At 45.1% G+C, this 21069-nt stretch overlaps 1 protein-coding gene across 2 annotated transcripts in view; it reads left to right on the forward strand.

The window, feature by feature from the left end:
- Nucleotides 1–21069, forward strand: part of LOC119448119 (gamma-aminobutyric acid type B receptor subunit 2) — a 209174-nt gene that overhangs the window by 98 nt on the left and 188007 nt on the right. For both annotated transcript variants that reach the window (XM_049665192.1, XM_049665193.1), the window contains exon 1: nucleotides 1–4079. This exon is cut by the window's left edge and continues 98 nt beyond it. In XM_049665192.1, coding sequence (XP_049521149.1) covers nucleotides 3564–4079 — 516 coding nt within the window. In that variant the 5' untranslated portion in view covers nucleotides 1–3563. The remainder of the gene's footprint in view (nucleotides 4080–21069) is intronic.

Here is a 21069-nt window from a genome sequence, read left to right on the forward strand (position 1 = left end):
CTGCGCTGCTGCGCGAAAGTCACGGAGATTCGTGTTCGAGGCTCGCACGACGACTCAACAACGCCTGCTTCGTTTGTCAATCGGTGCTTTCGCAGTGTGCAACGACATGGCATCAACTGTGTCCCGGCCCACGTCATGATGGTTGAGGCGAGCGCCGGAGTTCCGTGTTTTGATGCCGGCCTATCGACTTCTCGTCCCTATTGTGGAAACCTTGCTTGTGGGCGACATCGTGAAGCTTTTGTGTCCCTGCCATCAGTTTCAGTTGGTTCCTTCTGGGCCGTCCTGCCATCGCGGCTGTGCGGTCCACGTGTGAGTGTTTACGCGCGTCACGACTTCGTGCGGGTGCGTTTTTGCCGCTACGTTTATAACCCCAGAGACCACCTCGTGACGTGCCCATGTCGGGAGCACTATGTTTCTTCCTGACCTCGCGCGGCTGACTTGGGTGGCCTTGCTAGTCTGTCTTCCTGTTCTCGGTATGTCAGAGCTTTGTTGGTGGCACAGCACACGTGAGGATATTGATATACAATTGGCTGTCAACAGTTAGTCTCTCTAATAATAAGGAAAAATCAACACGGTGCTGTGTGCGCCATCGCTGCATAACACAGCTAAGGTGTGTCTATCTTTCTGATCGGTCGCGCGTACCTGCCCCCATCAAAGTGGCGAAGTGTGTAGCGTATAGCAGATAATGGTGTTACGATAACCCAACCATCCGCATGAATCAGATTATTTATAACCGCACAAAAAGGAACACTTCACTCAAGATGTTGCGAGTGTTTACCGGAAACGTTTCATGTATGACGAAGCACCAATGAAACATTAGCGGGTGGGTTGTTTAAAAGGCACATAACAAGTCGTAGCTGCACCACCATTACTGTTTTACATTCCCGTACATGTTTTACCCGTAAAATCATTTTCTTTCCCATTGCACTGCAAGTTTTTTTATGTATTTACTTTTCCTAAGGGGAAAGTTTGACAAGACATCGTAGAAAATTTTACAAAACGTAAGCGTCCAAGAGACACTGACATCGGAGTCAACTGTTTACCGAAAAGTATTGCTGGTCTGCAGAGCATTGTTTGTCTATGCTATGACTGTAGCATGCACACTTAGACGTTCTCATGAAGGCATGGCTGAGATCACTCCACTAATTTTCTATGCAATCCGCTAAGGAAGTTGCGTGCTATAGACATTGAATATGTATAACAGTCGCTTGCTGGGCGAGTTCTCAAATAGTTTATCAGGGACGGCAGGAGCGAAAGGACGCAAGACAATCAGAAAACGGGAGCGGGACCCGCGCATGTCAGGGAAGGGACGTTCGGATAGCACTGGCAAGGACGATCCTCAGTAGACGCACGCAGTCCTCCTGCTTACATCGCCATTGCTTGCGCTGTTCTCAGATACTTTGTCAAGGGCTACTCTTTCAACTGCAGCTAAGTTTACGACTCAGTTCTCAACCCGTTACCCTATTAACAACTATACGCAAAGTGATGAAGCATGTCCTGGAAGAAGCACGTCCTTCAGGCTGCCCATTCTTCGAGATTCAAGACTTTGCCGTGGCTCTCTAGTCAGACTACATTTCTTTGAGGGAAGCTTTATATCACGATTGTCAAAGGAAAGCCCATTACCTGGCAATGTAAAAAAAAAAATCACCGATAGATGAACCACTACGTACACCGCAGTAGCGCTGTTAATATCACTTGTACACACTGCTGCATTATTCCTCTCAAACGGAACTGGCCACAGTGATGTACTTTGAAGAAACCGTTAGAAATTGTTCTCTGTACAGCAATGAACTAGAATAAATGGAACCGGGAGGCCCAGTATTTATTATTCAGCAGTTTCAACAACGATGTACATAGGTAAAATTACTCACTGTGTGAAGGGTTTGCAGAAAAGCAATTGTTTTTAAACAATAGCCCCAGAAAAAAAATTATCGTTATTCTCGTAGTTAGGCCTTTACGACTTGACATAAACGACCCTTTTGCGGGCTTTCGTAAAAAGCTGCAAAACAAAAATTAATTTGTACGTGTACAAGGTTCTGTAACAGCTTTCAACTTACTGGTTACAAAAGTGATTGTCATACACAGTGGTATTCGGTTTCCCTAAAATGGGATTCTTTCCCGCACCTTACATAAATGTGTCGAAGGCGCCTGCGTGGTGTAGTGTTCCTTGTCGAAGTAAAGGGCTCTGTGACCACGCACCAGTGATCGTGACAACATTTCACTGACCCCGTACCCGGAGCTCTGCCTGTGTTTCGTCGAGCCGAACAGTTAGCAGACTTGCCGTGACTTGCGTGCGCCGGGGTGATTGCACATGTGGGCGGAACCGCGCAGTTTTTGGCACGATATGTGGCAGCCTTATATTAGCACGAAACACACGAGCCGAGAAAGGTCAAGTATCATCGGGCTTTCCCGGCTAGTAGGCGGAAGTCCATGAAGAGGTCTTCGTCGCTTTTTTTTTTTTTTTTCGGCTAGTTGTCGAGTATATACCGATGACATTGCGACGTCGAGGCCTTTAAGGTTTGTCGACTTTCAATGTGCAGGTAGTTCGCAGTGTAACGACCTGTCGATAAAGTCAGTACTCTTTCTAAACGAACACTGTCCAGAGAGTTGAACATCCATTTAAACAACATTCGCTTCAAAACTGCATGCCTCTTCCAAGCAACACGGGAACGGTTGCTATTATCTGGAGCGAGGCTTCTCATTGGTTCCTGCTTATAAGAAGTGATCTGGACAGTGGTAAGACGCTGCCGTCTACATCTCCATGTAGACGTGATAATTTCACATAGCGGCGGAGTTAAGTGTTAAAGCAGACAGACAACTACAAAAGTATAGCACACGAGTAGAAGTGTTGTATGAATTTCTAGACTAAGTGTTTTCTTCAGAATGTATGGCATCCTGCAGGTTTTCTGCGAACTAGGTTGTTGCGGTAGGCTTCGATGCAGCATGGGACATTGTTTTTCGCACTTGCACTAGCGCTTTCCTTTTTTTCGCTAAAGTTTAGTTGCGCCACAGAAACTCGATCTCCTCGAGCAGAGGGCATTCTTTTTTTTTTTTTTTGCCTGTTTTGGCTTGTGTCCAACACGGCGCTTGGAATTTTCGTTCGAGAAACTGTCCCACGGGAGCACTAGACATTCTTGTTGTCTTACAAAATATTAGCCGTGCGGATAAGCCCGCGACGCGCCCCACCGCCTTTTGTTTTGACACGGGCTCTCGACTCAACTGGTAAGACTTCGCGCCATTTCGTTTTGGCAAAAGAATCGGTCAGCGGCTAATCACACGCGGACCGAGGGACGAAAAAGAAAGGGGACAGAGGCCTACGACGAGGAAAGAGAACAATCTCGACGAAGATGATCGACCAGAGGCGACGACCATGTCGCAAGACGCGTCGCCAAACTCTCCTTGAAGGCGACAAGTGCGTGCGGCAGATTGCGTGCATCGTCCTCGGGCGCGAAAAGCGTCGCCGCTCGTAGCACCCGTCTCGCCGAGCGTCTCCACGTGTTCGCTGCTGTCGTCGTCGGTGGTGGGATGCTTGGCTCACGTGGCCTCTCGGCCGGCCAGCCTCCATGGTGGTGACGACGAGGCGTCTGCGGTGCGGCGCCCTGCTCTCGTGCTGTCTCCTTCTCTTCGCGTGCGCGGCTGAGCCGTCGGTCAGCTACTACGACGTCCAGACTGTCGACGCCGGCTTCGGTGGTTTGAACGAGACGGGACCCTGGGACGTATTCTTCAATGACACCACTCTCGTGCTCAGCTTGGACCCGGTCAATGCCAGCGACGGCGAGCTGCTCTCTTCGTCGTCGCCCTCCTTGGACGAACACTACGACCTGTTGCCGTTGCGAAATGACTCGGCGCCGCTGCTGGAGTACCGGGAACCGTTCCCGCCACCTTCGTCCTCCGTGGAGGTGGCCCGTGACGCGCGCAAGACGGTGTACCTGCTCGGCCTGTTCGAACTCACGGGTAGCTGCGACGCCGCGAAAGGCGGTCGTGCCGAGAGGGCCGCGGCGCGGCTGGCCATCCGACACGTCAACGAGCGCAACGTGGTTCCTGGGCACAGGCTCGAGATGTACGACAACGACACGAGGGTGAGTTGACGCTATGCGACCTTCTTTTTTTTTTTTTTATCCTCTCACTGGCGCTGGCTCATTGCTATTGCGTTCGGCCTCGTTCACGTTGCCTTACGCTGAAGTAGGCGAGCGTGTCATTGGCAAATGAGATATTTAGCAGTAATCTTGTGCATGTTTCTTCCTTGAAACAAGTTTATTTTAGCAGCAAGTACGTAGTTGTAAAAGTGATCAACGTAACGGCGAACCAGTGATTTACAAAACGGCAGATGAAATTGCGCCAGGTGAAATTGCTTGGCCTTCACAAGAGCAACGAGATTGCTTAGAAGGTAATTTTTTTGTGATATTCCAGCTCTTATAACACAATCTTGATAAAATGGGAAATTTATTGCATTATCGGAGTTCGTGACCTGTAACAGCCAAACTGTTTACAGGCTTACGCCCGACACTCCATGGAGAAAAAAAGACAGGCACAAAGGACAGATATTAGACACACAAGCGACACCCCGTATTAAGCTGAACCGCTTTATGGCTATAAATCTGCAAGCACGCCATATCCGCAAATATAACTGTGCCATGCATTAATTTGTTAATTGCGCAAGAGGTATATGAATATGATGATGATGATATCGAACAAGGTGCGAGATATGCCTAGCCGTTAACTAATGTAACGAGGTGCGAGAAGGGGAAGGTATTTTGTTTTTCTTCGCCGATTTTCCTGTCTGTTGCGATGCCAATGACGTGCACCACAGACAATGAAACCAATCGTTTTCCGCATCATTTGTTATTGCTTATAGCCACAAAAGCTTTAGATCTATAGCGCGTCTGTCGAAGTTTTCTGATATCGAACGGAAGGGCGGCAAACGCAGATTTGTCTCGGGTGTGTATACAAGCTTGCTCTGCAGAATGCTCGTAATAAGCTGAGGGATATCGCCGCGGTGCGATGAAATGTTAGAACAGGCGACGCTCGATGAGACAGGTGTAATGTAAAGATTCCTTTCGCCTGATTAATTTTTTTTATCATCGACCGCTCACGACCGGACTATAGCAGTTATAACATATGTGGACCACTGAAAATGCGCGATATGGAGAAAAATTGGAACAGAACTGCTACATCATCCCGACCCTGCTTTCGACCAGAATGGAAAGGGCGATATCGTTATATGCCGATAGCGTTATACGGTATACCAATGACACTGTCCATCGCTTCATTTTCCAGCCATCGAGTTCCCTTTCAGTGGATCCCCTGCAGTCACATCGGTATAAGTCGAAATGAGACAACCGACTGACTGGCGGCTGGTGCTCACTCCTTGTAGATGATGGCCAATCTGAAATTCGTTCAATTTGACGCCAAAAGCGTTCTGCGTAAGCTGCGTAGTACGCTCTTCGAAGAAATGAGGTTCAACAAGCAAACCAAGGTGTCGTTTCTTTAACGAGTGGACGCTACAGTTTTCTGCAGCACGAGAATTGACCGTACCTTAGATACCATTCTGCACTGTTTGCAACTAGACATCGCCTGTGCAAGGTGAAAATGCACTAGAAAAAATAGGGGAAGACAGAAAGGGCGCTAATATCCAGGGTGGTCAAAATTAAGCTTTACGGAAATTTTAGAAATAACCTGTGGCAGGTAGCATAATTCTTATCATTGAGGTTATTCCATGAGGCGGACGTCAGCAGCACGAGAAATCAAAACACATATTCAACTAATTAAAAAAATCACTAATTAGCTTCTTAGTTAGTTACTTTACGACATATATTGCAATTTACGAATGGTAGTCGGTGAGTTTGTAAGACGCTTTCACTTGAAATGAATTTCCAGGATGACACCAGTTTCGAGATATTATTTCCCAAAGTGTGGGACGAAATAGATGGGCGTTCCAGTTACTTTTGTGCTTCAATGTATAAAACAGCATTTTGGTAAAAAAGTAAGTGGAACAACAGTGCATTTTTACGGAGTTTGATGGCGCATATCTCCAAATTGGTGTCATTCTGGAAATTCATACCAAGTGGATACGCCTGACAAGCTGACCGGTTACAATTCGTAAATTGCAATATGTGTCGTAAAGGAATTAACTAAGAAGTTAATTAGTGATTTTTGTTAATTAGTAGAAAAAGTGTTTCGGTTTTTCGTGCTACTAATGACCACCTCATGGAATAACCCAGCCCAATGATAAGAATTATGCTACCTGCCACAAGCGATTTATAAAAATGAAGCCTAAGCCTGAATGAAATTAAGGCTGAAGCTTAATATTGAACATCCGGTATACCACCCGCATTTTGGACAGCATGAACAGGAAAACAACTGACAACCTCTAACCTTGTGGGCCACCTCAAACTCTTTTTTCTGACATAGGCTGTCCATAGACTGTCCACAATGTGACAGCATAGACTGCCCACAATATGACCAACAATGAGTCTATCTTCGCGATGAGTTGAGCCATTAGGAAAAACGTGAATTTTCCATTGCGAAAGCACTTGGTACGTGGTAATATCCCGCTAAAGATATGTGTTTTGACAGCCCCATATGTGTTTTGACAGTCCCATACAAGATTTTCTTGTAGACAGCATTCTAAATAATTTGATTTGTCGATTCTTGTAAACTCCGTGTAAATCGAGTTTCTGATTTCAGGATTGCTTGAAAAACTGCATTCGTGGGTTATGTAGTGTATTTATTGCAGAGTGCACATGAACTTTTACTTAGCGCGAACGTTTACTCAGATCCGTGCTCCTGAATTTCGAAATTAGCTGAATGACTGTCAAATCGGATTACGAATATCTCGGAACCGAAGCACTCCAGCATGCAGAGTCGAACAAATTGAAGTTGTCTTCAAATACGATTGTCTTGACGTTTCAAAAAAAAAACCTGCACCATACCATCATAGCAAGAAAAATTAATTAAGAATATTTTGTTAATTATGCGCTTGATGACTTTGTTTATTAGGAAAAATTGTGTCTGCCAAAGCGCATAAACCTTCTGTGCAAGTAGATTTTGCGTAGCTAGTATCGCTTTTTTTATTGAAAGTACTTTTACGTTCACTTTGAAGACCGTTGTAATTTCGTCGCTGTAATGTAAATAATTTGATAATAAAAACGTGTACAAACAGAACCTGGCTGTAAGGACGTTGCAAGACGTGAACGTTAAAGGAAAGGGCAAAAATAAAGCTTAACGAAACTTGAAAAGGAAGAAGAAACGGCCGCCGACGAGCAACAAGCCATATTTCACAACAGTTTGGTTCTGTACTCGCCGCAGTGGCTCAGTCAGCTAAGGCGTTGCGCTGCTGAGCACGAGATAGCGGGATCGAATCGCGGCTGCGGCGGCCGCATTTCGGTGGAGGGGAAATGCAAAAACGCCCGTGTGCTTGCGTTGTAGTGAACGTTAAAGAACCCCAGGTGGTCAAAATTAATCCGGAGCCCTCCACTACGGCGTGCCTCATAATCAGAACTGGTTTTGGCACGTAAAACCCCAGAAAGAAGAATGGCTCTGTATTCATACTGAACGGCCGCAGCTTGCGCTTCTTAACTGCGCAGGTAGCAATGCTCGTTTGCTAGAACCTTAGAGACGAGCTCCGAGGGTACAATATGAACGCCGAGCTTCAAGTTTTAAATTCTGCTTCAAAAGATTGCTGGCAGCCTGGATTTTCCAAACAGACGAGAGAAAACATAGGGGATAACAAGAACATGAGCTCACAAGAAGAAAGAAGCACTGCATGCTGAAGCGCTTGAACTAACAAGCGGATTTATTTTCAAAGAGATTCTCATTCAGCTGATAAAAAAGTGCGCACTCTTCATACTCAATTGTACGCATGTGGAGGTAAAGTACACTCACTCAACAACACTATGTGCGCAAGCGTGCAAAAAGAAAGCCTCCCGTCTTTTCGCCAATGCGACGGAATTGTTATCACGTGGCCTTGTAAAAGAAATCAATTTAGTTCTTTTACGTAGTGTGGGAAACTTCTGTTCGCGAAAAGCCTAAAGAATGCGTCGGCTGTACTTTATTCCACCCCCGTCGCGGCTTCAGTAAGTCAAGTGAAGGATCCACACTGACTTCAATGAATAGGCACAATTCCATCCGTTCGCAGCCTTTACCACAAAATGTTTACATGTATCCTACAGTACCATGTTTCTCGGCGAATGTGCAGTTTTTTGTTTGGAAGACCAATTTATATGTACCGCACCAAAAAGACAGAGGCGCTGTTCTGCCGACATCTTGTTATCTGTCTGACTCACCCCTGCGATAGGAGGACCATTTCACAGCAGATCACTATTTTTCGCACGTGTTTCTCGCGTATTATGCGTGGCCAGCGGAGGGACGGTGGTTGATACTCTTTCCTATTCTCGACGGCTGTTCAGTCGCCCCAACAATGGCGGCGTCTACGGCATGCTCGATGATCTCTGCCGGAGCCAAGAGTCCATCTTCGGCAGTGCCGTACTGTTGGGACCATACTCCAGCTTTTCTATTGTTTACACACAGTGAGCACTGTTTGCAGCCAGCTGGCCACCTCGTGAGGATCATCCTGAGAAGCTATGGCTGTTGTGTTATGCATGGATTGCTGTGGAGAAGATTGACGTAAAGAGCACCTCGACTACTCCAATCCTCTATGTTATGAAGCAAGAAAATTAAAAATAAAGAAATAAATGATAATACTAAGATAAACGAATAAATAAGAATTGAATGAAAGAAATAAATAACGATAACACGCAACGGAGCGTTCACTGACGTCTGTCCATGCCGCTACCCGAATAATATCTACACTTTGGTGTCCTTATACATTAGTACTAGGGTTCTTCACGCACTAAAGGATGGCAAGTCCAAACACACGTCTCGATACCAGTTCCGTCCACAGTAAAGAAAGTAAGCGCGGCGCGTCGCATATACCTGAACAGCACTGCTTAGCATAAACGCTTTGCTAACTCTGTGTCCACTAAAAAGTGTTAAAAAAATATATTTACCTTTTGCGGTAGATGACTTACTAGCCGTGGCCCGAGTAATTTCTGCATTTTAATAGGGCGCTCGTCGTTGCGCTGCTAAATAAGCACGAGGTCATGGGTTCAATTCCCGGCCGCGGCGGTCGCATTACGATCGGGGCGAAATGCAAAAACGCTGGACACGCTAAAGCCAGCCCTCAACGGAACTGCTATAGGACGACTGAAAAACCACGGCGCTTCGCGTATTACGTCTTTGCTAAAGCAGGCACTAAAGGTCCATCAACACATAGAAAACAGAGAGGCGCGGCTGTTTATTTGTCTATAGACTCGCATTGAATTTTCGAAGCGATGCCGATGAATAGCTGGAAGAAAGCGACGGGCTGAGAAGCGTCATCTCGCCCATGAGCGCCGGACGCGGCTTGATGGCCGCAGATTAGGCGGGCACTGAGACGAGGCTTCCGCGATTGGCACACGGGAAGGACGCCTGCGCTTCCGTCGCGGCACGCTGCGAGCCGGAAACGCCGCTCCTGCATGGATCGAGGGGGCGAGGAGCGGAGAAAGTGTCGACCCTGGCCTGAACCCTGCACATGTCGCGTAGTCTGGGTGTGCGCACCACGACCTGTCGGGATGCATCGCCATGGTGTCGGCCGGTGGCGATGGGACGTGTCTTGAAAGTTCCAAATTCCGGCGGTCTTTGAGTGCGTGCACCCTCAGACAATACACAAGTTAGGTGCTCTTGCAAATATCCGTCAAACCGGCTATCCGGTTTACTCGGAGGGAAGTGAATCCGGTCCCGAAATTACCCGGATTTCATGAAACTAATATTTAGGATATCCGGTTTAAATAACCGGTTAGCCGGATATTCGAATATTCGGACACGAATAAAAATGTTTAAAAAAGGAAAGGTAAAGAGGTTAACTAGAGCAGATATCGGGTTTGCACTTGCGGTTGCAACAATCACTACCAATATAAGAAAGAAAGAAAGAAAGAAAGAAAGAAAGAAAGAAAGAAAGAAAGAAAGAAAGAAAGAAAGAAAGAAAGAGAGAAAGAAAGAAAGAAAGAAAGAAAGAAAGAAAGAAAGAAAGAAAGAAAGAAAGAAAGAAAGAAAGAAAGAAAGAAAGAAAGAAAGAAAGAAAGAAAGAAAGAAAGAAAGAAAGAGGTAATTTTGGCACAAGTATAGAAGAACAAGTATCCGGCTATCCGAATATCCGGATACTGTTAACCGAATAACCAACCGCAATTTCGAATTACCGGTGAATCGAATAACCGGGTTTTCTGCAAAACCGATTTGAGGTTGCTGCACTATTCAAGTTATTATCGGGGGTACGGAAGCAAGTGCTTCCAACTATTCACTTGATTCGCCAGTTAGCCCTACCTATACCTGACAGAAGAATCTCGGATATTTTCCATGTAGGAAGCCGACGATGTCTCTGGAGGAGCAAGCTTCGTTAAGGAAAATTCGTCCAGCTCCCGAAATCAAATTCGAAGATGACCGGATTCAATTTTTTTTCCTTTCATATAATAGCAACCTCCACTTAGCGTATTTCCTCACCACTCACTTGGTCGGATAGCTGTATCGGCTGCCTTGTGCACATGAACTGGTAGCTTTTGAACGTCAATGTGCTACCAACAATTTCGTAACGCAGCCAGGCAGTCAGAGGTACCAGTTCTCTTTTTGCACTACATAAAAAGAAATAGCATTTTTCAAGCGAAGCTTATTATAAGGCACCGATTTCGGCGTCGTCCGTGTACGCAAAAAACTATCATCATCAGCATTCGCTCGAGCGTCGTCGTCAATTCTTCCGCAGGTGGCGACGTTGGCGCCCCTCGGGTTGCGCTCGTGCAACTGCTCCCGCGTTCGTCGTCATCGTCTTCTTCCAGAACTGGCCTGGCTGCGTCGCCACTCATCATACCAGCGTAGGATTTCACTTCTCTTCTGTCGTCGTAATAGGGAGGCCGCGTTTACGGGGGTATGAGCCATTGCTTAAGGGAGTAGGAGCCATTCATTGTCTCACGTAACGAACAGATTTAATTTCGAAGCAATTTAATTTCGAAGAATCGCAAGCGGCAATGGCGGGCGAATGCTGCAAACCACGCCGCCGAGCAAACTCGAGACATCGAACGCAAGCGACAACGGCGGACTGCGGGTGTACCATCAGTGATGTCGTTCTCTCCGTCGCAGCCGTCGCATCATGTTTAGTTTAGGTGCACCAAGGGCAAGCTTCGCCTAACCCCATTTTCCGGTAGGCGAAGGGTTGGTTAGTTTTTTTTTTTTTTTCGTTCCAATAAAACCATGCGGCCGTTATAAGAACTAATATGCAACTTCGAAATATTGAGCACATCGTGCGTTCACTTTTATTACATCCCGATCACTTGCTACAAATCTGCGCTGCTGACTAAATAAACTGGGTTGAAAGTTGGCCTACACTACAATTTGTTTTTGTTTTAATATATTATTAAGCCTTGTTTTGTTTTTTGTTTTTCATTTGATGCTAAGCTAGAGAGCCTTTCCTGAATTCTGCCTTTTTTGTCTTCCTCCTCTCCTCCTTAGTATAACCATTTTGTCCAATCTTCATATGCCGATGCTGCTCATAATGAACTAAATTTCCACGACTTGTTACTTCTTCGTAAGCTTTCTGACTTGAAGATATTTATTTATAATGTCTTGTCAATTCATTAAACGAGGAGTATTCTCAGCGTCTATCCGATGTAGACAGTTCGAACGCGAGCTGTTTAAGTTAGCACAAAAAAAAAACGAAACCGAACTTCTCTTCTTGCAAATACATAACGCTCATTTTTATTAAAGCACCAATGCTATTCTCTGATCGGTCGGGTTTCTTTGCTTTGCCAGGTAGGCCCAGCAATCTTCTGGCAGCCTTGAAGTGATATTGTCATATTTTTGTACAACAGAGCGAAGTGCTGTATCCCAAGTATTTTCTACTGGAGTCTGTCTGCAGCAGCTCACAACAGAAGAGAAAATGTTTCTGTACGTAGAACGACTACGGCAGACTTGCTGACCCCATAGTCACTAACTCAATTACACGCTGGCCTTCAAATGTATCTAGTACCAATTGCGGGGCGAGGACATTATTAGAGACGTATCGACTGATACTGAGTAAAAGACGGGGCTGCGCTGTAATGAGCGTTCAAACCAGGTCCAATGGATATCGATGTCCCTGTCTCCAGAAACGCGGCACTGCAGCCAGGAACCCAGTCGACCAGGGCGGGCCAAGAATTGTAGTCTTTCCTGCACTGTTATTATGTTTTTTTTTTCTATACGTACAATTAATCAAATTTTTGCCCCGAAGTGCATCTCTAGTGCAGCTAAGAAGGCAATTATTTCTTTTTTTTCTGCCAAGAAACGTTTGCAGGAAAATTGAATATAATAAAAAATTACCGGACCTCTCTGTTCAGGCAAGGCGTAACAATAGAACATACTCTGAACACCCTAATTTTTCTGAATTTGCACAATTTCATATTTTATAGGTTGTGCGCCCCAAATTACGGTAATATCCGTACCAATATAATTGTTGTTCAAACGTATAAATTAAAGATTCTTCTTCCAAGCCTCCCCCCTCTTTAATATTAAGGGTTGACTAGACAGAAGTTGTCCTTGCAGCTTAGAGTTAGATGTTCCGAATTATTTACTTTGGGACACAAAGCTTATTTTAATCGAAGTAAAATATTGAGAAGAGTACCACACGTGGCTGCGGCACCATGGCGTCATGTTGCGTATGTGCAAGCCGCCTGTTGCTTAATTATTAATTAAGTTATTGTATATTTCCTCCAAATTTTAATGACATCGTTATCACGTAGCTTCACATCTAATGAAAAACGACCATGACATTCAGGTGTCGCGGTTTTTAACCATTGTTTTTTCACCCTAAATGTCGACCGTTATGTAAATTGCATGAGCCTGGGCCTCTACAAAAGACGTTTCACATGATGCAAAAGTTTACGAATACACACAGTGCATTAAACAAATGCGTGGTTTGGCATCTTTCGGTCATGCAAGAAAGTATAGTCAACCGTCACCTTGACCTCAGCGAATATATTGATGTACGCAGATTAATAATAAGGTAAACAAGAGCACAATGGGGAGCCATGTCCAGGAATTTTGGACAGTGCCCCTTCGAAAATCAGTTTAACTTTACCGCAATACACCAGCGTAGCTCAATGGGCTACATTTTCAAGAAAATTATATTTCAAGAGATTCGCCAAGTCCTAGCAAGTCTCAATTAGCAGCGTCGAAAGTGTACTTCCTTCTAACAGCATCTATCCTAACTTCCCTCCCTGCATCTCCTTCGCCACTCTTTCCTTCCTTCCTATCCTAACTTCACTTTTGCTTTATAGCAGTGTTCTGGTCTGCGCTTTTCACCAATTGTAGAAAATTATCAACTCCTGAATAATAAATTACATGCATGCGCATCACAACATCGATACGGGTTTCAAAAAGGCAAGTCAGCAGGAAGTGCATTGCTTAATATTCGGGAAAAATTATCTCGTATAGAAGAGCAATTATGTACTGTCGGCATTTTCTTAGACTTTAAGAAAACATTTGCCTCTATACAACATGAAATTCTTTTTGTCAAGTTACCGAGGTATGGAATAAGAGGTACGACAGTCAGCCTGATACAGAGCTATTTATCTACCCGAAGTCAATTCGTTTTAATTAATGATGTGAAGTCTGACCTACAGTCCATTAAACATGGCGCACCACAAGGATCAATTTTAGGGTCTATTTTGTTTCTTATTTATATTAGCAATGTTGTTCTGTTTCCTCAGACCTCTGAAATAGTCCTCTATGCAGATGATACGAGTGTTCTCCTAGTTTACCTCGCCTCATAGATTCGGCAACCACGTGGCTGCATGGCTGCACTATTTAACATAATGGTTATATACTAACCAGTTAAATCTAAATGTTAACAAAACGAAGCTCATAATATTCCATGCTACCAATCAAACAGCGTCAAGTTGCCTTCCAGTGAATAAGGAGCGTGGCCAGCTGAAGGCTACACCATCAACAGACGACGGAGTATTATCGCACTGCAGCTGGGGACTTCAGCCGTAGTAACTTCGGTAACTTCAGCCGTATAGCAGAAATCAAGGCAAGCGCACGCGGAGAAAGAAGCGCTGACTCTCTCATAGTGCAATACATTTGGCACGCTGCCCAAACGCGCTAGCGACAAAATGCCGCTTAGCTTTCTGACTATATCTTCCTTCGCTCGCCTTCCCGGTTCTTCACGCCTTAGTAACGTCTATAACGCGTTTTCTTTGCTTTCTCTCTTTGTTGGTAATTAGTGCTAAATTTGGGAAGGCGCGGACAAGACAGGAAGGGAAAGTGGCACACCTGTCAGCCTGTAAACCTTAAAATTCGTAACTCACACGCAATATTTACACAGTCAGCCACTACCATGCAACGCTATAATCAGTGCCTTCAACGGAAGTATGGTGTTTCGTGGCATAATTAAAGGTTTGTTCGTGCAAAAGTGGCGGCCAGTATAGTAAAGGCCTGCAGTTCCGCCTCACTGTACCGAGTCGCCATTCGGGACGTCCTTGCACTAGTACTAATACTAATAATAAATGTTGCACTCATCTTCGTTCTGCCCCAAGCAGCTGTATTCATTCACTCGGGGGGTAACCAGATGGCAAATAGGATGACGTTTCGGTATCATTACATTGCTGCCGCCCTCTTTCTCTACCCCCCGCCCTTTTCTTTTTTAAAATGCTATTCTTGCGAAAACCTCCTACAGAAGAAACCAGATTACGAGCACACTCTAGACAACCCTCGAAATTATAAGCAGACAGACAGCCCTGCGAAATAAAGACATTTATTCATACGCGCTAGAATGCCACATTATAGAAGCCTACGTTAGACGGTAAGATGGCGTACGTATAGGCACAGTCCTCGCGAAGCGCCCTACGAACGGGGAAAGTGCGTTAGCAGCTTAATGGACTTCCGCAGCGTGACACATGTCCTGTGCGGTCGTCATTATGTGTTTCCTTCTCTTTATAATTTTTTTTTCACCGCGAGCGATAGCACGCTATCTCTGTTTAAATTTAACATTCTAGTCTCTTCCGTCCTTGTTACGGCGGGCACGCGCTGACAAGGACCGTGTGTGTGGCGTGACCGGTCGGCTGCCCCGGTACCCGCTCGCGTGCGCCGCGATGATTGGAGCAGACCGCCGCTGCATGGATCCTCGAACGGCGCCGGCCACTGCGCCTTTGCCATTCGGGAAGGGATATTGGGTACTCGGGAGAGAAAGACCGACGTTGCATTTCAGCGACGGTCGAGGATAGGCGCGCTAGCGCCGTGCAGTTCTTTGTTCCGGACGGGGTATCTGCATTGAGCCAAATCGGCCATTCGAACCCCATGCAGGACAGGTGAACTGGAACTCTGGCTGGCCTGGTTCAAGCTTTGCGAAATAGCACTCCATCAAAGAAGTACGGCAATGGACGCTATACATCAGCATCGTAGTGACAAGTCGTAGTGGAAAATCGTTTAGTGGCACATCTATGTGCCAATACAGAATGGGTATGTTACACAGTGAAGGAACAGGCGGTGCCTAAATATGCTCTGTGGAACAAGCATGCGCCTTTAATAGCATAATTTCATTATTAGGGCGAACCATTGTACGCCTTCTTTCTCGGTATTTGGCAAGTCTGCTTAGTCGGCTTCTTGCCGAGTAAGGTGAGCCGGTCCTGGAGACAATGCAGTTTAGTAAACTTGGCTGTTCCCGGAGATGGTAAAACTTTATTACGGTCCCCCGGAACGCGCGTCATCACGTCGCGGGCCGCTCCCACGTCGGTACAGAAAGGCCAAGCCTTTCTTGGATCACTTGGATCACGTGAGTCGCGTGATCGGTGTATCCACGCCTTACTGACTTGCAAGGCGTTTCGGAATATTCGCAGTTATATAGCATTTACTTAATCGGTTGGCGAAAGCTTCGCTTCACATCAATAATACTTCGGTTGTATCTATTTGGTACATAGTATTTTAAGGTGAAAAAATCAGCGCAAACATGCAGGGCAATCACAAAGAAAAGACGGGCACAGCGCCCGTGCTTGTCTCGTCTCGTCTTTGTGGTTGTCTTGTGTCTTTTCGCTGATTTTTTCACCTCAAACTTACCTTCACATAGATGCCATAGTGTGCGTTGTATCTTACGAATCTTTTAACGCGCCGCTTTCGTAGCGAACCCACCCAGACTTTCCTGGCCGTGGCTGCTGTCTTGCCGAATAGGCGCGGGCCTCACGTGGCGTAACACGTGCGCACGTGCGAGACCGTGTTCGCGTGCGCCTGCTTCCATTAGGCCATGGACGCAGGAATCTGGGAAGAAATAACGGCCTGCTTCACCCCTGTCTTTCTTGTCGTACTTCTCTCTGCATTCTTCACCCGTTCTTCCTCCTCGTGACGTCACAGTGTCTCACAGTATGTATTCGCATGAACTGTCGTTTGCATCTCAGCTTAGATTGTGAACGGTGTAGCGCATAAACATAAGCAGCGCATCACATGAAAGTTGTGACCGGCACGGTGCATAAATATTCCTGGAGATTACGCGCTTTATAGATGAAAATAAAGACGCGTCGCATTTAGTTTTATAACATTTAAGTAACCGCTTCACGAAAGTGTTGCTTCATAGAGATTCCAACATATATGTTGGACCTGCTTTTTTTTTTTTTTTTTTTTTTTTTTTGCTATTGGATGAGTTTCACAAGTTGGGGTTATTATCAAGCTCTTTTAGGTCCCGCACGATAAAGTTCGCTCGAAGGTACCAATGCGCAGTTTGAACAAGGAGCATAATCGCCAAAATTCCATGCTTCCCGATTGCGTCATTGCGCGCTCTATGACATCCGCTTGTGTTACAAGGATAGCTTTTATGGGCTGACTCACCTTGTCGTTTTGATGTCCGCTGGTGTCGTCACTGGAATTACAAACTCCATGGCGAGAAAATCACGAACAAAAAATTCTCATTGTCCCTCGAACATTTGAACTTATCATCAACACAATGCCAAGCACAATCTTTTTCTTTTAACAGCGAAGCTGTTTAAGCCAGTCGTAATTTGTGGTGCGTAGCCGTGGTAGCCATGGAAACACGAAGGAGGAGGAGGAGGAGGAGGAGACCACGTGCATGCGCACACGGTCTCCTCCTAGCCAGCTATCTGCCTTCCCTACCCCTGCCTCTCCTCTCCCCGCGCCGCGTTGAGCCAGGAGAAAAAGAAAAGAAAGGCGAAAGCTTGCACTAGGCCGCGCAAAGCTCAAGACACAGCGAAGCTGGCCGACTGATATCGAGCGGCTAGCCTCCAACGCGTTCGGCGTCGGCAAGCAGCAGCGTTCTTGGCACTGCATGCCAACCTTCGTTAGCCTGCCTGCGTTTGTCGCATGCCAGGAGCGCTGTCGCTCGTAGGCGCCCACGCGTCCAGCGCTAGTCACGCGAAATGCCGCGAAAGGGAAGGCACCTCCGAAAATGATCGCTCGAGAATGTCTTCCTACATGCGTAGTTAAGTTAAACCAAGTTAAGACCTGGCAGCAACCAAGTTCATACCTAGCAGTAGCAGCCAGTAAGCTTCGCTGTGCCGAAGCTTTGCACGACTGAGTGCAAACTTGCCTGATTTTTTATTCGGGATGTTTATTTCAGGCAGAAATCACTATCAAGACGGCGTCACCGAGCAAGTGGAAAAGACTGATTAGCTCGTTAATTCTTTGTTTCCCTCACCTCAGCCTGGAGAGCGCGATCGCGCCAGCAGCTGCCACGATTTGCTAACGCCGGCTCAACATCTGTGTACTGGATAGAGCTTGCGTCCATGCCTTATTCGTATTCTATCACGTTGTGTTCCCAGCTGCGGAGGCGGTCCTAAATTAAGCTTCCTTCTTCTACATGTATTGATAATGATTATTTGTTTTGATAACGATTGTTAGTCGGTACAAGCGCTGCGGTGTCTCAGTGTATTGTTGCGTAGCAAAGAGAGTAGAGACTGCTGAAACGGATTTCGCAAGGGGTTTTCATGTACGACACAATTGATTGAATTTTATGATGACCTAGCGTCTGTAGTTGATTTAGGTGGGCAAATAGACTGCATATTTCTAGACTTCCGCAATGCATTTGATACTGTTTGCCATTCTTTACTACTTCATAAACTTCGAATGTTAAATATAGATTCTAGTGTTTTTAGCTGGATAGAAAACTATTTGTCAAATCGCCGTCAACGTGTTGTCCTGAATGGTACTAATTCAAATTATCTTGATGTCACATCAGGCGTCCCACAAGGATCTGTTCTGGGGAGTGTTCTTTTTCTCATATATGTATTAATGACATTAACTTAGGTATTGACTCCAACATGCGGCTCTTCGCGGATGGCTGTATTGTTTATAGAAAAATTGATAATGAACACGATGTTCTCAAACTGCAGGCCAACCTAGGACGTATTTGCGAATGGTGCTCTAAGTGGAAAATGAATTTGAATACGGGTAAGTGCGTCCATGCGCGGTTTACTAAGAAGAGAAATGTAATCGATGCCAGCTACTATCTAACGAATAATATTTTAAGTAAGAAATTCGCGACTAAATATTTGGGCGTGATGCAGTTGGGCGCCTGCTCTTGGCGGGCACATGTGGACTATGTGGTTGGCAAAGCGGCAGTTGCTTTGAATTACATTCAAAGAAATTTAAAATGTGCAAATTCGAACCATAGAAGCACGGCGTACCTAACTTGTATACGGCCCATTTTGGAATATGCTTGTACCCTTTGGGATCCGTCACAGATAGCTCATAAATAAACTAGAAAAAAATACAAAACAGAGCAGCCAGGTTCGTCTTGGGTAGGTACGGGAGGAGGTACAGTTGCACAGCAATTAAAAAAGAGCTCAATTGGGAATCCTTGTCGTCTCGCCGAAAGAACCTGCGGCTAAAGCTACTGTATGAAATATATCATAACAAAACTGGAATTGATAGGGAAATGTACTTAAAACCGCCAAACTATATATGTGCACGCACTGACCACCAGTGCAAAATTAGAGAATACCGGGCTAGGACGGGCCTGTGTGCCAATTCCTTTTTTGTTAAAACTATCGCTCAGTGGAATTGACTGTCATGTGGATAGGTGTGCAGTGTGAATCAGGATGTATTTTTTTCATGTTTGTAACCCCCCTGATGTAACGCTTTCGGACTAAGCGTTGATATGTCTGAATAAAGAAATAAGAATAAATTATGGAAGGCGATTTCGAATTAAACATTGCCTTTTGCATGCCGCTATTAATGTCTCTCGCACTGTAAGGGTGATAAATGCTTAACATACAATTTAAGAAATATCCCTATAGTGGAGCACTCATTCAGACCGTCAATTTTTGTAAGGGATAGTCCGAATCAGCACCGGTTGAGGGACCCTCGTAAAAATTTGAATTTTATAACCGTCACGACGTAATTACAGTTCCCATTGCTTGGGAACAGCTATGGCCATGATATACGACCACGACTTCCTCGTAGCATTTATGCGGGTACACTTGAGTGTAGGATACGCTTTTATAAATTGCGTCAATGCAGTGTATCTATGCTCTCTTCTCCTATTCTTGGCAAGGTCTTTCATCTGCGCTTGCAACATCTCCGCGTTAGACATGCACGGTTGGCCACCAGCAAGAAATGTAGCGCCGTTGGTGTTGCGTGGCCTTTCCTTGCTGCGTTAAAGATTTTAGTGCTCTCCAACCCACCAGTCAACTCACATGTCGCATATTCATCATATTTTTTATTATTTTTTTTTTCTTACGCGAACATAAGTTCAATTTGGCGTGCAAAGGTGAGAGAGAACCTGGTTGTATTGCACAACACGTACGCCCTGGTGCGGCTGGGTCGTTAGAAAGCACCACTTGCAAACCAATAATGAGGTGCGCAAGGAAGCCATGCTGCCAACTTGTCATCACGGTGTCACTTTATTTATTTATTTATTTATTTATTTATTTATTTATTTATTTATTTATTTATTTATTTATTTATTTATCTATTTATTTATTTATTTATTTATTTATTTATTTATTTATTTATTTATTTATTTTATTTATTTATTTATTTATTTATTTATTCTGAAGTATAGGAGCGTTGGCACAGTTTACCTCGTCTTCGATAGAGAGTGCCAACAGGCACGTTTATAATTGAGCAGTATGCAGGTTTTTTCAATATCATGTTTACTGTTAAATTATTTATTATGTGGCTAATTTTGGCAGCCCAACAACATTAGAGGCACATTGTTGACGCAGGAAATACCGTATAGTCACGAAAGCTTGATCGAAAGAAACCTGTGAGTTTGCTTGCGCAACGATCCTCCATGAATATTGGCCCTTGAACGATCTTTGTGAAAATTATATCTGCGAGCACTTGTGTCGTGATGTACATTCGATTCATCAGCTGCTGCGGACCAAGATTTTCTGTCACGGACAACGACTGAAGATGCCTTCATGACACTCCACCTGTTACGACAATCTGTATCAGTTAAGCATGTACGTTCGTAGTGCTGAACGGCACATCGCCATGGCCTTAGATATCATGTTAGTGATCTGTCATCGCATATGCAAATGCGTTCACCGACTTAGCGAATACAGAATGTTCACTCTGCAGGGTGGGGATGGTGTATACATTGCACCTCGCGCTTTTTTGCAACCACCACAACATGTTATGCACCACTCATAGATGTCCCATTTCTGCGGTGATGCAACTTGTGTGTGTGTGAGAGAGAGAGAGCGTGAAAAAAAATGTGCTAACGGCGGTAAAATATGAAAATCAGCAGGACTACTGCATTAGTGTATTCTCTCTGTGATACGCATTTGCCCGAACTTCGTCAATTCAATGCAATTACAGCTTTTCTCTTAATATGTCATGCTTGCCGCGGACCAGACAAGCGCACAGAAGGTGCTTTTCATTATTGAAAAAGCCGGCCTCATGTCGCGGAGCACTGCGTTGAGTCCTGTTTTTAAGCTGGTCTTTCAGTGTATGTTTGACAAAAAAAAACGAACCTAATTGAAAAATATAAAAAGGTGTAATTGTCTCAGAACTCCTCATTATCCGTACTCGAACAATTAAGGGTGACTATGGTGCTTGTTC

This window comes from Dermacentor silvarum, chromosome 4 (genome assembly GCF_013339745.2).
Source record: "Dermacentor silvarum isolate Dsil-2018 chromosome 4, BIME_Dsil_1.4, whole genome shotgun sequence".
Classification (NCBI taxonomy): domain Eukaryota; kingdom Metazoa; phylum Arthropoda; class Arachnida; order Ixodida; family Ixodidae; genus Dermacentor; species Dermacentor silvarum.